This window comes from Rattus rattus, chromosome 14 (genome assembly GCF_011064425.1).
Source record: "Rattus rattus isolate New Zealand chromosome 14, Rrattus_CSIRO_v1, whole genome shotgun sequence".
Taxonomy (NCBI): domain Eukaryota; kingdom Metazoa; phylum Chordata; class Mammalia; order Rodentia; family Muridae; genus Rattus; species Rattus rattus.
Window position 1 is genome coordinate 12,764,325 of NC_046167.1, and position 18,070 is coordinate 12,782,394.

General features: G+C 46.2%; 1 protein-coding gene across 1 annotated transcript in view; it reads left to right on the forward strand.

Moving 5' to 3' along the window:
• Positions 1 to 17,061, forward strand: part of Usp6nl (USP6 N-terminal like) — a 97,168-nt gene extending 80,107 nt beyond the window's left edge. The window contains exons 10-14 of the mRNA XM_032919624.1: positions 456 to 550; positions 1,135 to 1,200; positions 1,292 to 1,391; positions 3,817 to 3,969; positions 13,659 to 17,061. Coding sequence (XP_032775515.1) covers positions 456 to 550; positions 1,135 to 1,200; positions 1,292 to 1,391; positions 3,817 to 3,969; positions 13,659 to 15,031 — 1,787 coding nt within the window. The 3' untranslated portion in view covers positions 15,032 to 17,061. The remainder of the gene's footprint in view (positions 1 to 455; positions 551 to 1,134; positions 1,201 to 1,291; positions 1,392 to 3,816; positions 3,970 to 13,658) is intronic.
• The last annotated feature ends 1,009 nt before the right edge of the window (positions 17,062 to 18,070 follow it).

Genomic DNA, 18,070 nt, shown 5'->3' on the forward strand with positions numbered 1-18,070 from the left:
TACAGTTACTTCCTAGAAACCTAAAGATCACAGTGTATTATATATTAGTTTTGGTAAAACTTAAAGTGCCTGCACGTTTTAGCTGTTGGCCACAGAGCAGCCTAGTGCAAGGTGGGACAGCTCAGGAGGAGACAGATGGACAACACTGGAAACCAGCTGTTCGAGAAATAGATTCTGTTTCTGGTGTCTTTTGCTGATACGACTGTTTTTCTCCTAATTTAAAAATACCTTTTCCTCTCACAGTTTTACTAAATGAAGGTGGTAGTTAGCAACCAAATACTAGCTAAAGTTTCCCAACCCATAGTTCCTATGGAGTCATATCCATGGTGGGGAAGAAGATGGAGGTCGCTGGGGACTCTGTTTTCATAGCCACAGGTGCAGTATGTTATGGTTTTAAGTGAGGGTTTGTTGGTACTGTCTCTGAAGGGCTGTTCTTTTGTTTGTTTGTGTTCTAGGTTTTTTTGTCCACGGTTTCCCTAAACTCTTGAGATTTCAAGAACATCATGAGAAAATTCTGAGCAAATTTTTGTCCAAACTAAAGCAGCACTTGGTAGGTAGATGTCACTGACGGACAGCTGCTCACACAGAAAGGGAAGATGCAAGAGTTAAGCCTGGGTTTCCTGTTTCGGTTAGCTCACTGTGGACCCACAATCCTCATTGTTTGAAGAACATTCGATTTATAAAATGTAGTATCACTATAATACTCAGGCTTAATTCATAGATTCAGAATACTTCTATGAAGCTGATAGGTACGAGTAATAAAATTTTTACAGGTGTGATTCTCCATTATTTTGGAGGTTTTAAATTTGTACAAAGGCATTATAAGAGTTGTAAAAAACTGATTCCTTGTGAAACATCTGTGTGCTTTAATAAAATACAGTGCAGTCAAACAGTTCACTGTAAAGAAAAGTGTCACGGTCCTATTATGGTGACACACTTTGTGGTGATTCCTTTAAGTTAGATTTGGGGACTACAAATGGGAGTAGAAAAGCAGAGACAGTTTGAAACTGTCTGCGGTGAGAGCGCTGTGCGGTGAGAGCGCTGTGACCGCTGACAGCAGCCGCCACGGCCTTCCCCTTACTGTTGTTATTTTGTTTGCTACAACTCAGAAATTATGAGGTCTTTGTTTTTTAGGATTCTCAAGAAATCTACACAAGTTTTTACACAATGAAGTGGTTTTTCCAGTGTTTCCTTGACCGAGTAAGTACTGTTGTAAGCCTCAGTTATGAGAGCGCCAGCCCACGTGAGAGAAAGCACCGATTCACACCGCCCTGCTTTGTCTGTCCTGCAGACTCCCTTCAGGCTGAACCTCAGGATCTGGGACATCTACATCTTTGAGGGAGAGCGAATTCTCACTGCTATGTCTTATACAATCTTGAAGCTACACAAAAGTAAGGAAACATTTGACCCTCAAAGCCTTCATTAAATCAAGGCTTGTTTTAATTCTGATTAGCCTGGGCTCCCTCTACCCCTTGCTGTGGTTTTAGAGTTTTTGAAAACTATGTCGTTAAGTTTTTCTTGCGAGTCAGCAGGGAACGAGACGCCGCATCCGAGAAGACCTTGGGCTCCTCCCTCCTGGCACCAGTCTCTCTTTCACGCTCAAACACTAGGATGCTGGGTTTGGTGTCACTGAGAATATTCCTCTCAAGGGTGGGTTCCACTGGGACCCTCACTCCTTTAACTGATCTGAGTCTCCTAGGCGAGTGGGCGGGAAAATACCTGTGACCTTTTCTTTCTCTAACAAAGAACGTCTGGGTCCAATCTCCTCATAGGACTTGCGTGCCAAGGCCTCTGAGCAGCAGGGGCAGATGCACTAAGTCTCTCCCTGCAGAAATGCAGAAGGTTTTCAAAACAGAAGTCGTCAGTTGCAGCATTTCAGGGGCTCTGCGGGTGTGGTGTGTTGGGCCTCAAAAGCCAGGAAATGAGTTTTCCTGTCATTTTCACTTCAAACTTAAGCCTTGTGAGTCCTCGTAGCTCTATAGAGGTGTGGCCATAGGTAGCCTAGAACTTAATGTGTGTGTGTGTGTCCTCCACACTTGCCATGCACCCTACCCTCACACGTCATTCTCAAACCATTTGTTCAGCGCTCTGATCGAGGGCATGGTCAAGTTTATGCTGTGTTCCTGCTGCTCCCGGCCACACTCAATGTCCTCGTTCACACTGCCAGGTCACTGACTTGAGCACAGGGGGCATGGTAGAACCTCATTAGCACACTCCCCCTGCCGTGAGACCTCAGTGTCTTCGACTTTCCAGGCAAACTGTCAGAAATGTTGTGCTTGTGGCCAGCACAGGCTAACGCATCAAACAGCATTGACGACAGTTCCTTCCCAGAGTCCAGTTGTGTCAGCGCTGGGTGAAACCCCCTTCCTCCTTCTCCTCTCCTTTCCCTTCCTTCTTTACATCACTACTCTGGTAGGCTATAAATACATCAAAATATACTAAAAAAGTGCATTTCAATTAAATAATAATTTAATGTCCCTAAATAGCAAAAAAAGAAGTGTGGTGTCATGTGTCTTTATGACTCTCACTCCTTAAATTATTTTACTTAATATTACTCTTTACCCCTGGAACTCTGAGCAGAGCAGTCACTTTACTTGCCAATAAATCACTAAACTGTATAGGTTGTGAAAAAAAAATTCCTGCCTGCTGTTCTGTCCGATTCTTGTTTAAGAAGCCAAGGTCTTAGATGTTCAGTGGTTTTCTGACTGCCGCATGAGGAAATGTGTTGAGCAGGGCACAGACGCTGCTCTCAGGCTACAGGGCTTCACTCTGACAGAAAACACTTGGAGGTGTACTGGGTGGGTTAGCGAGCACAGTTAGTTATACATAACATAACAAAGGTTTTAGATGATTTCCTCACAGAAATAAGTGTGCGTGGTGGTAGATCTAAGTCACGCTGAAGTAGTCATTCCTCAGTGGGGAACCTGTATTAAGACACTGTGTGGCTTGCCATAAGGTTTCACACTACATCATTTGCTAGTTAGAAAAAATAGATAGCAAATCAGAAAAAAAAAAAACCCACTCTCTCTGGGTACTGAGCAGCTAGGCCGAGCCAAGGACTTCGTTCTCTCTATTTCTTCCCGGTTGCTTTAACGCTGGTACACTGGAGATTCTTCACACAGTGGTTCTAAAGGGGAAATCTAAATGCACGTGATTGGACTAAACAAACAAGAGTGCGTGCGGCTCGCTTCGCACATTAGTTATAGTTGAGAGAGAGCGTGGACTTGCGTTTCAGTAGGGGAGAGACGGGACCCAGACACTGTGCCTTGTATTGTGAGCTGACACCCATGGGCAGCCATGAGCGTGGCACTTCTGGTAAGGCGTGAGGACTGCTATCTCAGTGGGCGTCTACGTCCTCCTTTCTGTCTGTGGTTTGATTTTTTCCTAACAAAACTAATTTCCTCAGTAATAATCATACAAATAAGGTTAATAGTCTGGTTTTGAGGGAAGATTTCTAACAGTCAGTGTGGAGTTAAAGAAGACTTGTCCGTCTGCGTTAGAGCTGCAGCTGATAAATGAGGTAATAAACCTTTATTGGCTCCTAGAGCTCCGGCTGCTGGTTAGTGTTGATGTCGAGACACTATCGAGCCAACGAGAAAATAGTCAGTCAGGTACACCTTTCTCCTCCTAACAGTATCAGCCTGGCTCTTCTAATGTCTACCAAGTTTTAATGATGTTCACATATGAAATCTAAGTTGTGTGTGTCTCCTTTTTTAATACCCTCTTTAAAAACACTATATTCAAATAAAGTATATATTTTCTTCAGCCTAAGCAGACCTGTTGACGGGTGTTTGCCTTTCTCTCATCCCTTCGTAGAGCATCTAATGAAGTTGTCTATGGAAGAACTTGTAGAATTTCTTCAGGAGACTCTTGCCAAGGACTTTTTCTTCGAGGATGATTTCGTAATAGAGCAACTGCAGGTCTCTATGACAGAGTTAAAGCGGGCCAAGTTAGATCTCCCAGAACCTGGTAAGAAGTGCCATGGCACCTCGTCCAACTCTTGCAGAGGGCATGACCCGGTTAACACTGACTCTGTTGTTATTAAGACGTAAGCATTATACTTGGTGGTGACACAGTATCAATTAATGTCTTACCAGCTACTAGAGGGTTTGTTTTCTTTTTTAAGCAATTGAAAATGCCATGTGACAATGAAGTATTTGATCACATCCATCCACCATTGCCCCCTCCCTCCTTCCCTCAGGTGCCCACTCTCGATTCTTCCTGTCTTGCAGTCTTTCCAAAAGTTGCCGTTACTTACCTCCTGGTGCAGTTAGTGCTGCTTACGCTTACAGATGCCTTAGTTTATAAACTAAGGCATGAAATTCGACTGTGCAACAGGAATCACACAAAGTGGTCGGCTACTCCTGTATCCGCCATGAGACACAGTTGTAACAGTAGTACATTTTGCCAGGTAGGCCAGTGTCGGGGCCCTCAGTGCTGGGGGAGACTGGGTTTGCCTTCTCTCCCAGTAGCTGCACAGTGCCTTCTGGCACTATAAGCTATCTATAAGAAAGATACTTTCCCGGTTAATCAAAGTTGCTCTTTGTGTCCCGGCGCTGAGCTGTTTTCAACAGTGGAGTCTCACCATCTAGTTCCTCAGCCAAGAGGAATGCTGACAGCCCGTGCTGCTCTGGGTGGTTCCAGGACTGTGCTAGCCAGTAACTCAGAGGGAGCCGTTCCGTGCCTGTCACTGACATTCTCATTGATAACCCATGTCCTTCATCCTTTCACGTCGGCATGTAGACCAGTGTGGCTCTGGCAAAACTCAAATTTAGAAATTTGAGTAACAAAAATTCTAATTTGAAGAGGCAAACATACTTTACACTAATCATCATATTTTGGGAACCTGGGTACGCTGTAGAGAAGTAAAGCCCCTGTGTATGAAAAGGAGGCTTACATATGACACGTGTGCAACTCTGCCTGTTAGGTTTCCTGCTGGGAAGTTTGCTGCAGATTTGAAAGCAGAGAAGAAAAGTGTTTTTCATACTTTGGGAGACCAGATAGGAAAGACAGGATGTACATAAATTGTAGTGAATGTAAAAGGGACGCTTAGAGAGGTAGGTCTGGGATCCATGGGGACGTCACAGGGCCAGTGAGAGGCGCGAGGGGAAATAGGAAACCTGGGAGGTTGGAGTAGCCACAGTACTCACCGCACACTACTTGACCAGGACATCATGTTCTAGAAGTTCATTGGCTTTCACCATTTTCTCTTTCACTGTTGCTCTAGTAGGTGGTGTGGTAAGGGGTCAGGAAGGGGAAGAGGTGGATGGAAGCAGAGTCAGTTATTCATGCTGGCTGAGCTGGTGTCTCTGATCAAGTGCCTCATTGGATGTTCTTGTAAGACAGGAAGCAGTTCCATTCATGAAGAGTTGTCTCCCTCAGGAGGACCAGGCTGCAGCGCTTGGGCTTCACCGAGGGCTGCGGTCAGCACCGAGTCCGGGGTCATTGGAATTGAGGAGAACTCGCCTTCTCACAGTGGTGATTGAGTTGAGCATGGGCCCTGGGAAACCGTGGCCTTTGCTGAGCGAGGTCAGCCCTCCCATCAGTGTAATGAGTGCCCAGTGCTTCTCCCCTGTAGCAGGAAAGGCATTTACAGCAGCAATTACTATATTCCCCTATCGTGGCATTTGTTTTTAAATATCCCGCCTCTATTGAAGAAGAGTTTAAGGTACTTTTAAATAAAAGATACATGTAAAGAAGAAAAAACATGTAACTCATAGATGCGTGGTAACGTAAAGTTTGAAACCTGTGTAATAGATCACGATGATAAATACTTACTTCCCACCTAATTATCAACTAATGTTCAGAACACCGCTGTGTCACGTATGTGGCATATGTGGCACCTTCCCAATTACTTTCTACACAACTAACTAGAGGTGCTCCTAATTCTGTACGAGTGGCTGTGATAGTTTGTAGTGAGGAGAATGTGTTAGAAGGTAAGAGCAGAGGGTGACAGACTAGAACGGGATCCTGCTCCTGTCACATCGGCAGTTACGGTGGAATGCGGCATGGTCACCCTGCGTCTTTAGAACAGTGATGTCTCTGCCTTAGTATTTCTACATGGCAGTGTTTATTTTCAGAATGTTCCTGCCCCACGAACTCCCATTGTCTTCCTTTCTGAGTTGTCATGATGACATATGAAGTAAATGAAGTAACATTCCGTCAAAACGCTCCCGTGTCATACCCACCTTTAAGCTTATGTGTGTGGGTGTCGTGCTGCATGTATAGCCAACCCCACTTGTGTGCCCGCTGCTTAGAGAGGCCAGAGAGGGCGCTGGGTCCTCTGGAGCTGAGTTACAGACAGTTGGGAGCTGCCTTGTGCTGCCGGAAATCAAATCCTGGCCCCCTGCAAGAGCACGCGGCGCTCGCCTGCTGACTGCGTTTTCAGCCTCATAGCCGTCCTTCAGGCACCCAGGACTGATGCTCCCCCTGGCTCCTTACCACACCGAGCTGTGAGCTTGCCCGAAGCACATGGCGGAATCCTCACAGTGTGTGCCGCTGTGAAGCCTTCAGTAGCTGTGGTGTTTGGTACAGAAGCGTATTGTTTTGCACATACTCCGTGAGTTCTACGTCTAGCATCCTCCCATAGTACTTTACCGTCTGTGAGCTTGTCTGTCTTCCTCTGTGCACTGTCTGTAGGTGTTCAGTCGCCTGGCCGTAAGGGAGTCACTGGCATGCTGTGTGTTCTAAATTCCTTCCAGTTTTTTCCTTGTGGCTGCTTTGTGCTGTTTAAAATCCTAGCCTGTGCCACGGCCTCGCCTCCTTCCACCACTTCCCATCACCTGCCTGTCCCTCACGCTGCACTCTGTATCTGAGTCACTCATCCCCAGTTAACCCCTGAAGCTCTTCCAGGTTCTGTGTATTTCTGGCTATGGTAAAATCATCAACAGTCATGGGTACTCAGGTTTTTAAAATCTCCTGTTCTGGGCAGCTCTTGGAACCGAGTCAGCTACAGTAAAGCTTATGGAGCTCTGCGCTCTGGAGACTTGGTAGTGTCCTGTGGACATTTCTCTCAGTAGCAGTTAAACGGGGCCACTGTCGCCTGTGCTGTCTCCTCCTTACCACGCTCTAGGGAAGGCCAGGTCTTCAAGAGAAAACCAAAGCCTTTAGCTGACGTAGAACAATATTCCCTGGCTCCTAGCACTCTAGGGTGGCCTCCCAGTGACGTGGGGTCTCCTGGGAGCGTTCTTGCCCAGTGTCCATTGGTATTATCAGCTCATCCTTTTGGAATATATTTATTGATAACCTTTGTTTTTGTGTTTTGTTAAGGTCTTAAAGGACAATTTTTCTGACATGTTTTATTTAGACTTTTAAAATTAGTATTTCATTTATCGAAGTCCTGATTATAATACCTAGAGGTGTTTTGATTGTTTTTGTTTCATTTTAAAAAGTTAGCATAATATTTTAGATCTAGTAATTTTAACATTTTTCTAAAGAAGTTAGTTCGTGTTTGGTTCTATTTATAAATGACCACAACTATTTTATTTTGGATTTTAGTTTGAATTGTGTTTGTATTGTGTCTGGGTTACTTCCGGCAGAGCAGCGTACAGCAGCTCGGCCTTGCTCAGGCCCCGCACTGTGAAACAGGGCAAACCAACAAAGACGTTTGGAGCCCTGTTCATCCCTAAACTGTGCTGACTGTACCAGTGCCATCTGTCTGTGCATTTAAAAATCAAAAGTTCAAATCAGTCACCCATTTACTATGTTAAATTGGTACAAAAAGGCCAACTATACAACTATTTGTATATAAAATATAAATAATAGAAAAATAAATTATTTAATTAAGATGCCACATTGATCAGGTATTTGTTTCCTTTAAACTTCTCTGGGCTTAAGTCTGGATCTTTGGGGGTTGAACTGTGCTGATAAATGTGGGGTGTGGGGGAATAGTAGACGTGCATGGTAGGATTCCTAAGTTCTTAGCAGTGGCCCTAACGGAGCCTGCTCCCGCTTTGTTTGATTGTTTGTTTGTCTTTTATTTGCTCGCTCGCTCGCTCGCTCTCTGGGTTGGTGCCCTGTCGCTGGCTGTACAGAAAGCCTAGACACTAGCCCCTCTTCTTTGTTGTTTACGTCTGGCCTTTCTTTCTGAGGCAACCAGATAGAAACTTTTGTTATTTTATTTATTATTTGGTAGAACTGTAAACTATTTTCATTGTCATTACACATCATTATTACTAATCCATAGATTATAGATAGGAAACCTTGGGTTCAAAGGTCATCCAGCTGCTAAATGATCGGCACTTTGGCCGATTCCAGAGCAGAGCTGTTTATTACTCAGCAGTGGCGTCTGCTGCTCTGACCAGAGATGGCCTGAGTATGGAGGGGGAGCCCTCCTTGGTGCTAATCTTCCTTGTGTATACACCTCTCCAACACGGAGTTCTTGGGCTTCGTCTCTAAGTTGTCACTGAACACCTCTGAGCTAAGCTGTTGGCTTACACACTGTGACTCAGGCGTTATTACCCACTGAGCCTTCTCAGCCTGCCCACAGGATCCCCATGCTTCTGTGTGCACCTGGCTAATCGCTTGACATCTCACTAGTGTGTGTCCCTCAGCGCAGAGGCCGCACCTCAGCATTGGCAGTGCTGGTGGAGTGCCTGGCACAGGCCGGCTTTTGAAGTTCTAGTGCTTTTTGAGGGAGTAGAATCTATACGAAAGGTTAGCACAAAACACTCGGGGGTATTGAGCCATTCTCTATCCCATTTGTACATGTCATTCAGTGCCAGTGTATGTTGACAACTGTGTTCTTGCGGTCTGGAAGTAGGAGGCTCACCAGAAGAGTTCAGCAGCCCTCTGTAATTCTTACAGGTTCAGAGCTGAGAATGCCTCTGAGGTGGTTCACCTCCACCCTGTAGTAGAGTGTGGTGTCCACTGGGTGGTGACAGAGACCTGAGTAAGACCAGAGACGGACAGGCCTAAGGAGACAGAAAAGGGGCCCTTTTACCTTCTTGGGAAGTTAAAGTACTGTTGGCATTTTGGAGCTTTTAAAGACAAAAGTGATAACAAACAAAAACAGAAAAGCAACCTTGGGTTTCGGTTTTGTCTAAGTCGTGTTAACTTACCTTTCTCGAGGGTGGGGAAAGAAGGCTGTTAGGGCTTACATGAATGACCGTGGGTGGAGAGCCCCGATGTGATGTCCTCACACAGAGCTCTGGCCCGAGCTCACCTGTGCTCTCTCAGGAAGGACGAGGGGAAAGGTCATCTCTGACGCGAAGCTGAGCAGAAACTTCATAAGGTGCAAAACCACATTGCTCTGTTCACTGAGAAGAAGGTGGGGCAGTGAATGCAGGCTGTAAAATGCCCCGCGGAATGACGGAATGACGGATGCGTCTGTCTTCGCATCAGCTCTGCTTGAGGCTGAGCATAGTTGCTTGGGAGGAATGAGGATGTAGGGCATCCGTTAACCCAAAGACTGTGTGTGTGTGTGTGTGTGTGTGTGTGTGTGTGTGTGTGTGTGTGTGTGTGCTTGTATGTGTGTGCGCGTGGGTGTGTGTGAGTGTGTGTGTGTGTGTGTGTGTGGTGTATCTGCCTGTCTGTCTGCCTGTCAGTGTTCACAGATTTACTTAAATCTACTTTTGTGATAGAAGATACTTATTAGAACATAAAAACATAACTGGTAGTGACATTTGTTGCTCCTATGGGATACACACGTATTTCCTTGGCCCAGTAAAAGTTGCATACCTAATCATCGCTTTAAAAAATCACCTCTGTATAGAAATCATGTAGGTTTTCCCTCTTAATTTCACCGTAACAGAGGTCAGATTGCTTGAGAAAGAGACTGTGGGCTTGGTCTGGCCACCATAATTGAGAGACCTTTGAGATATATATCATTTAGAGCCTGCTTCTGTGAGGGGAGCCCTCTCATAGGTTCGTAACTTCCCTGAGACCACCTCCATCTCTTGCCTCCATGTGGCTCTGGCTTCCTTCCTTTCCGGTCCTCTCTACTCTGCCTACCACACTTTATTCCTCTCCTTCCATGGGCACTTTTGCTGAGACCATCACTACGTATGAAAAACACATGCACTTGATCGTGGTGGCCCTGCTGAGATTCATGGGAGAAATACAATTGTAATGTAACCCAGCAGTTGGTCAGCAAGTGTTTCTGGAAGATGTATGCTGATTCCACTGTCATAGGCTGTGGTAGTCTGAATGAGACCCTATAGGCTCATATATTTGGATGCTTGGTCCCCAGTTAATGAAACTGTTTGAGAAGGATTAAGAGCTGCGGCCTTGGTGGAAGAAGCCTGTCCGTAGAGTAGGCTTTGAGACTGCAAAAGCTCATGCCAGGCCTAGCCGCTGTTCAAGCCTGCTCTCTCACCATGCTATTCTGGTTCCCACCATGATGATAACGGACTAACACCTGAAACAGTTGGCAAATCCCCGGTCAAATGCTTTCTCTTGTTGGGGTGGCTTTGGTGGCAGTGTCTCTGCACAGCGTAGAAGAGTAGCTAAGACACGAGCCCTGCGTTGAGTACCCCTTAGCCTGTTCCCAGGCACACAGCAAGAGGAAGGGAGTGGGCAGTTTGGAAGCATTGCCTCCTGGCCCTGGCACTGAGAGGCCCCTCCCTCGCTGGGAGGCACTCTGGGCTAGCTTGCTTCACTGCTGTTAGCATTTAGAGAAATTGATTTTTAAGCACTTAGAATCTTAGGAGGCACTTTTCTTATATTCCTGTCTACTGCGTCCTTATTGAAAAGTTTTACTTCTCAAAGAGGCCATGTCCTTTGTGCATTTAATATATTGGCCATGTGCCTTTTACACACAGGCACCTAATGAGGGCTTGACATTGAGGAGATAATTAGATGTTATATAATCTTGTGTGGCTCTCCTCCCCAGACGCTGCTTTCTTAACTGTGAACTGGGAGTGTTTTTACTCAGTGTTCTGCCACTGTCGGTGTGGGCATGTGCCGCTGCTCTGAAGGACTGCAGAGGAGAGGCCACTGCGGCGGGGAATGTGCCATGGGTTAGTGGGAAGGGCTTTCCTGGGATATTTAGAACAGGCACAGACATTGTGCCCTGCTAGACATACATGCTGGTCTCTTATTAATCCAGTAAATGAAGTCTGCTGAATTTTTTCTTTAATTCTTTAAAAAAAAGTTGTAAATTTTATTAAATTTTATGGGTGTGATTGTCTTTCTTGTGTGTATGTCTGTGTGTGACAAACTTGTGATGCCCACAGAGAGCAGAAGAGGCACGGACTGCCTGGAATCACAGTTGCAAAGGTTGCAAACCATCATGTAGGTTCCGGGAGTCGAATGTCGGCCCTCTGGAGGGCCAGCCAGTGCTCTTAACTGTGGAGCATCTCTCCAGGTTATCTCCGTCAGCCTTACTCCATGCACAGGCATCTATCGGACTGGAGAGACGGCTAAGCTGTTAAGGGCTAGACTCACACCAAATGTCAGATGGCTAGGGTATCAGTTGGTTTTCCTTAGATATAAACTTCCCTACTTACTTAAATGTAAAGTGAGAGGCAAAAACTTTTCCTGTTCTTTATACTGGAATAAACTTTCCTGCACCTGTTTAGAGTTTCAGCCTAAATCTTTCTCTTGCTTATGGATAGACTTCACGCCAACGAGTGTCCAAAGCAAGTGTCCCACTGCCTCCAGCAGGAGAGTGCCGGGAAAGGCGCAGGTGCTAGCCTCAGCCATGTGCTAGCCTCAGCCATGTGCTAGCCTCAGCCATGTGCTAGCCTCAGCCATGTGCTAGCCTCAGCCATGTGCTAGCCTCAGCCATGTGCTAGCCTCAGCCATGTGCTAGCCTCCGCTATGTGCTAGCCTCAGCCATGTGCTAGCCTCAGCCATGTGCTAGCCTCAGCCATGTGCTAGCCTCAGCCATGTGCTAGCTGTCACCCCCCGAGCAGCTTCCATCTCTGCCTCAGTTTCTTCCCTGGGAGATCACGAAGCCATGCGCCTGCCGTAAGTGTTGGGTTACAGTGTTCTCAGTGATGACTGACAGACACACTGCCGGCAAGTGCGACTGTGGTCATCGTTGCTTATTGTTACCACAGTTTAAGTCTACACCTCAGAGTATAGCTCATCTATTGAAAAGTCCCTAGAGTTTTCCAGTTAACCCAGGACAAACTACCAGGTCCTCTCCATGTGCGCCGCGTTGACTGGGTCAGTGTTCTGGTCTCCTTCCGCAGCCCGCCGGCCTTGTTCAGAGAGAGCGCCTCGTTCCTTCCAGCCCTCCTTCCTGCTCGAGCCTCCCTCCTGGTTTTTTCGGTTTTTTTACCACTTTAATCTTCCTGCTCGCTTTGTTCTGTCTGGGCTGGATGGGCTGGATGGGCTGGATTGGCTGGTGATGGGAGCCAGGGCCTTGCACAGGCTGAGCGGGGTTCTGCCACATCTGTTAATTGTCTGTGTCACATGGGTTCCGAGATCAGACTTGGGCCCTTAGCTTCTGGGCCCAGCACAACAAAACACTGAATCGTTCTTAAACATCCCGAAGAAATGGGTCTGTAGCTATTATTACCAACTAAAACTTCCTATAAAGAAGCAAGCAGTATGAGAATTCCTAGTAGTGAACATAGTACCCCACCCCTGAAAAAGAAAAGAAATAGGGAGACAGTGGTGACTGGGGCCTTGTGGAGTCCCATCTCCTGCTCTCAGCATCCCCGTACAGTCATCGTCAGTAAACATCGGTTAACTGTGCATGGACTGCATACTGGAAGAAAACAAAGCCTTATTTTCAAGGGTCAAAATGTTTTATAACAGTTAAGACATTTTTCAGTTTTTGCAAATGAAATGTTTATTTCCCTGATAATCTGGTAATGTCATGATAGAGCATTTAAAATACTTTCTGCTAGCTGACCATTTTATTACACCGTCCTTCAGCTCCTCACAGTTCTGGGTTAGTTATTTAAAATATAGAAGTAAATGGGCTGGAGAGATGGCTCTGGTTAGGTACGCTGGCCGCTTAAGAAGACCCAGCTCCTACTCCCCCGTGCTTAGCTCCAGCTTGCAGCCATGGGTAACTCCGTTTCTAGGGGACCTAGTGTTCTCTTCAGAATTCCAGGCTCCAGACATGCACATGGTGCACACACATACCTGCCAGCCAGATACACTCACAACATTTTTAATTAAATAAATTACCTAATGTGGTTTTCATTCTTAAATTTCTTTTTATGGCTTTACATTTTTAAGTAGGGTATTGTTGGGATGTTTGTTTTCGGCTGGAGAGTGTTTTCCTTTTAACAGTAAGTTATGCTGTGGAAGTGCCCAGGTTAATAACAACCTGGGGACAACTTGTGGAAGAGAGTAAGTTATCCAGTGACTTTCAAGTTTGACAGATCTGCTTGAAGCTAAAAGCAGAGATTTCACTGATATCAAAACCATTTTAGTTGAGATGTGTTAAGTCTCCACCACTGACCAGTTCCTTTAATGAGAGCGTGACCTCTGCATAGAAAACGTGTCACAGTGTGTAAGAAAATTTGAGAATTAGGCGTTAGGCAGCTGGTGGCCCTTGCCTGCGAGGCTGTCTCACCTACACAGTGCCGACTTAGGCTGAGGTTAGCTCTGTCTTCCTGTCAGTCGCCCACACTCTGCAGTAAGAACGTCTGTGTCTCCTCGCACGGCAGATAATCTACAGTCGCTCATAATTATCTCCCAGACTAGGTACCCATCATCCATGCGCTTGCTTACTTCTGGGTTTATTGTCATTTCAGGTAAGGAGGATGAATACCCAAGGAAACCCCTGGGGCAGCTCCCACCTGAGTATACCAATCACTTGAGCAATGGACAAAGAAGTGTTGGCAGGCCCAGCCCCAAAATAAGCAGCAGGAGAGAAGATGGGTCGCCTCACAAGGCACATGAGCACTCTCCTGCCCATCACAGCAGAAATGGCACCCCAGAAAGAGTCGGGCAGTCAAGACGCAAGTCTGTGGATGAGGGTAGTAAAAATCTGAAGCAGGAGGCAGATTTTCAGAGAAAACCTTCATCGGGCATACAGGACAACTCCAAGCACTATAACCATGCAACTGCTAACCAAAATAGCAATGCACTTTCCAACATCAGGAAGGAGTTCGTGCCCAAATGGAGGAAGCCATCGGAGGCCTCAGCTATCGAAAGAACTGCTAAATACGCCATTGAAGGCAGAAGTCACTCAGTGTTTCCCGCTCTCTCTGTCGCAGTCCCAAGTTCTGCTGAGACCCGATTGTCAAACTCAAGGCAAAAGATGAAGGCTTTTGATGGTGGTGAGGGGAACCGGGGTTCCAATGCTTCCCAGTATGACAACGTGCCTGGGAGTGAGAGCGAGCCTGGAGCGTCTGCAGAGGAGGGACCAGAGCGGACTCACCCTCACAGTCCAAGGAAGCACTCTGAGCCAAGTCCCAGTCCATCAAAAGTACCCAACAAGTTTACCTTTAAAGTGCAGCCTCCCAGCCATGTACGATACCCATCCCAGCCAGCAGGGGAGGATCACAGAGCTGCATATCCACCCTCCTACAGCAACCCGCCTGTCTACCATGGAAATTCTCCAAAACACATCCCTACTGCCCACAGTGGCTTTGCGTCCACACAGATCAGCCCGGGGCCTCAAATGAACCCTTCCAGGAGACCTTACGGTTCCTCTCTTTCAGGTGACACTTCTCCAGAGAAGTCCTACGGCCGCCCAACTCCTGTTCTTCCCTCTAGTCGAATTGAAGTCCTTCCCATAGACATTGGTGCCCGGGGATACGGCAGTTCAGGGTCACCAAAGAGCGGAAAGTTCATCCTTCCCCCAGTGGACTATTTGCCTGAGAACAGAAAATGGTCAGAATTTAGTTACACATACAGACCTGAGGTGCATGGTCAGTCATGGACTCAGGATGCTACCCGTAGCCACTTAAGCAATTTACCAAAATACGCAGCCTTTCCGCACATACCTCTTCAGGACCACGGCCTTCCAGAAGTGTCTGTAGACAGTCCAGTGAGGTATAAGACTTCACCAGCTGTGGAAGAGGCCAGTCCTCCTGGGTATCCATACGCAGGGCCCACACCTTCATCACATCACTACAGAAATCGAGAGGGCCTGTCTGTTCAGGAATCAGTGTTGCTGTGAGAATTTTCTGTATTCACTGACAACAGGGGAATAGAAACCATATGATGCCCGTGTTTATAATTGCCAAAGCAGTATTGTTTATATTGTAAACAACTTGTGCAGCTCAGTGTGTGTCAGTAAGGAGAGTGTGGGGTGCGTCCCCCCGTGTAGAGGCCACTGAAGAAGAGCGATTCGTTTGCGTCCTGGCTGAACGTCTGAGAGTGACCTGGAAACACAGCCAGGTTCTCTCTGCTCTTCCCTTTGTGTTCCCCCTCACACCCGGTCTGTTCTGACTACTGTCAGAGAGCACTGAGACACTGTAGAACACATCCTCCGAGGGCTGTCCCTCGACTCTGACTAGATGAGGCAAACAACTGTGCACATAGATTTTGTTTTTTAAAAAACCACCTTTAAATCTAGATCCATGGAATAACAGTGGTTTTTTTTTTTTTTTTTACCCCTTATCTTTTGGCCCACCCCACCTGGACATATTTTAACCTATGTTCTAAACTAAAACTAACTAAAGTTTGTCCGACTTTATGAATCCAGCGCCTTTCAGAATGTCATTCTCCTTCAGGTGCTGCCATTTTCTCAGCTCCTGAAAGTTAAAGGCTGTGGAGAAAGGCTCACCACTCGATGGTGCCTAAAGTGGTTCAGTTAGCCAGAGTGAGCGGCTGCACAGCGTTCACTGTGTCCCCTAAACTCCAAGTGTCTCGGTGCTGCCGGGCCCTGGCCTCTGGACTGGCTGCAGAGGGACCTGGAAGTCAGACCTTGCAGTGCCGTAGGCGGTGGGTGGTTCCTTCTCACAGTAAAGCAAGGCTGCATCTCCCTCACAGGGCACGGTCCGCACCGGCTGGCTTTGTCACCCAGGCTCCACAGAGTGTAGTAGGTGGATGGATGCTGCAGCACTCACTGGGCCATTACATCACCCTGGTCAAAACTGTGAAATGCCCTAATGACGGATAAGAATCTAGAGTTTTGATCTTTGTAAAAAAGAAAAAAAAGTAGTTTGTTTCATAGTTTTGGAAATTTCTTTCAATGAAAAATAATCGAAGTTCATGTTTTTAAAAAGGCAATGATTCCTTTATGCTGTCACACACTACTGTCACCAAGACACTGACAAAGAGCGGGTTCTCCAAGAACCATGGCTGTGTCTCCGTAGATGCTCGCCCACCATTACCCTCTTGTACTGAATATCAGAAACTAGGAAGTCCAACAGTGACGCTCCCCCGCCCCACAGCAGGACTTAGGCCTTTGAGGTACAAGAATATGTCTTCATGAAAGTAACATTGTTTATCTATCAAACGTGACAATATTTTGATGTATATAGTGATTCTAATGTAATTTAATTAACGGAATGATGTTTTTAAGTGTGGAAGCAAATGCAGTATATTAAAAGTGGACACCACACCGACACCCCCAACTCCTGACCAAATAACCAGGCTCTTGATTTAGATCATGTGGAAGGTGAGAAATAAATGTATGTAGACGTGTAGTTGAGGATCTTACGGTTCTTAGAGTACGACTCTGCAACTCGTAAGGAGCAAGCTGTACAATGTAGTTCATGAGGGCAGCATCTGTGCCTCTTCAGAAAGTACATATCTAGTGGTAAATAATGTAGATTATATATATATATATATATGCAGTATATAAGGACACACTATTTTCTTATGTCATCTATGGCCTTTTTTTATCTGTGTACTTTTTGATGTGATTGTTTTTAACACGCTAAGAGTAATCCGTGTACTTTGTTCTGCGTCTTCTGTGCAGCTTCCCCGTGGCAGGTGCTGCACCCCGGGGCTGGCCGGGCCCGCAGATGCGCCACCAGCAGATCTTACACACGCTCAGCTCTCTGCTCGCATTCCAGTGAGACCGTGTTTAGAACCACAGCGCCTTTCCTTGGCTTAAGCGTTTCTAATGGCAGCAAAGTCTTCCCCTCCATAAGATGTACCTCTGTTGGCTTTCAGTAGGAGATTTTAATTTAAAATTATTTTGCCACTATACAATTTTATTTTAAATTTATTTTTAAATAAAAGAAATGATAAGAGAAATAACACTGACAAAGTGATTCAAAATATATTTATAGAAAACGTTTGCTGAGGGTGTTCCAGGCAGAGCAGCCAGTCAGGTTCCATAACTGCACGCCCACAGTGCGCTTGCCCTGGCTGCGTCTCCCCTCATGGTATCTTGGCCCACTTTTGTCAAAAGTAAACATTTGGGTGTGGTATCGTAAGTTTCTTCAGAAGGAGTCCTGCTGGTCTTTACGTAACTAGTGAACTTAAGGTTGTTTGGGGTTTTTGTTTTTGTTTTGGTTTGTGGTTGGTTGGTTGGTTTGCTTGTTTGTTTGTTTGCTTTGCTTTGCTTTTAATTCTCAAGTCTCGCCCTTATACCACTTAAATCTTATCTTGGGTAAAACACAGGGAGGCATATTCCCCTTGTGTCTTAATGCTGTCATCTTGAGACTCTAACAGAGATGCCCACCAAGTTGTCTTATGTTCCTGTTGTGGGATGTTTAATAGTGGTTTGTTGTTGTTATTTTGGTTTCTGAAGGCAGAGTCTTGCATATGTCCTGATCTTACCGTGTACACCAGTCTGACCCGGAAATTGAGGTGCTCCTCCCTTAGCCTCCAGACGCACCTCCCATCTTGCTCAGCACAGGGTTTTTGTGGTGTGGGTTTTGATTGTCTTGTTTTCAGGGGTGGACATTGAACACGTCGTCTCAAACGCAGACACTGCCTGGGAACAAGTGTTTCAAATTCTTTGTAGGTCAGAAGTTTTGGAGCTCAAAAAAGTGGTGTCAGGAAAGTTAGGGAAAAGTCCTCTGGCAACAATGTTATCAGCTGTCCTCATTTCAAGATTTCTGCTAGTCACAGCTAAGTAGCTTCGAGGAAGGAGGTGTGACCCTCTCACCCCCAGACGCTTACACACTCCTGCAAAGTAGACAGAACCTGCCGATTGCCGATACCTGTCAGTGGTCTGCTCCTCAGCCCAGCTGCTATCCAAGCCCTTTACAGTGAGGAGTCCCCGCCCTGCCTTCATTTGACCATCAGTACTGAGCAG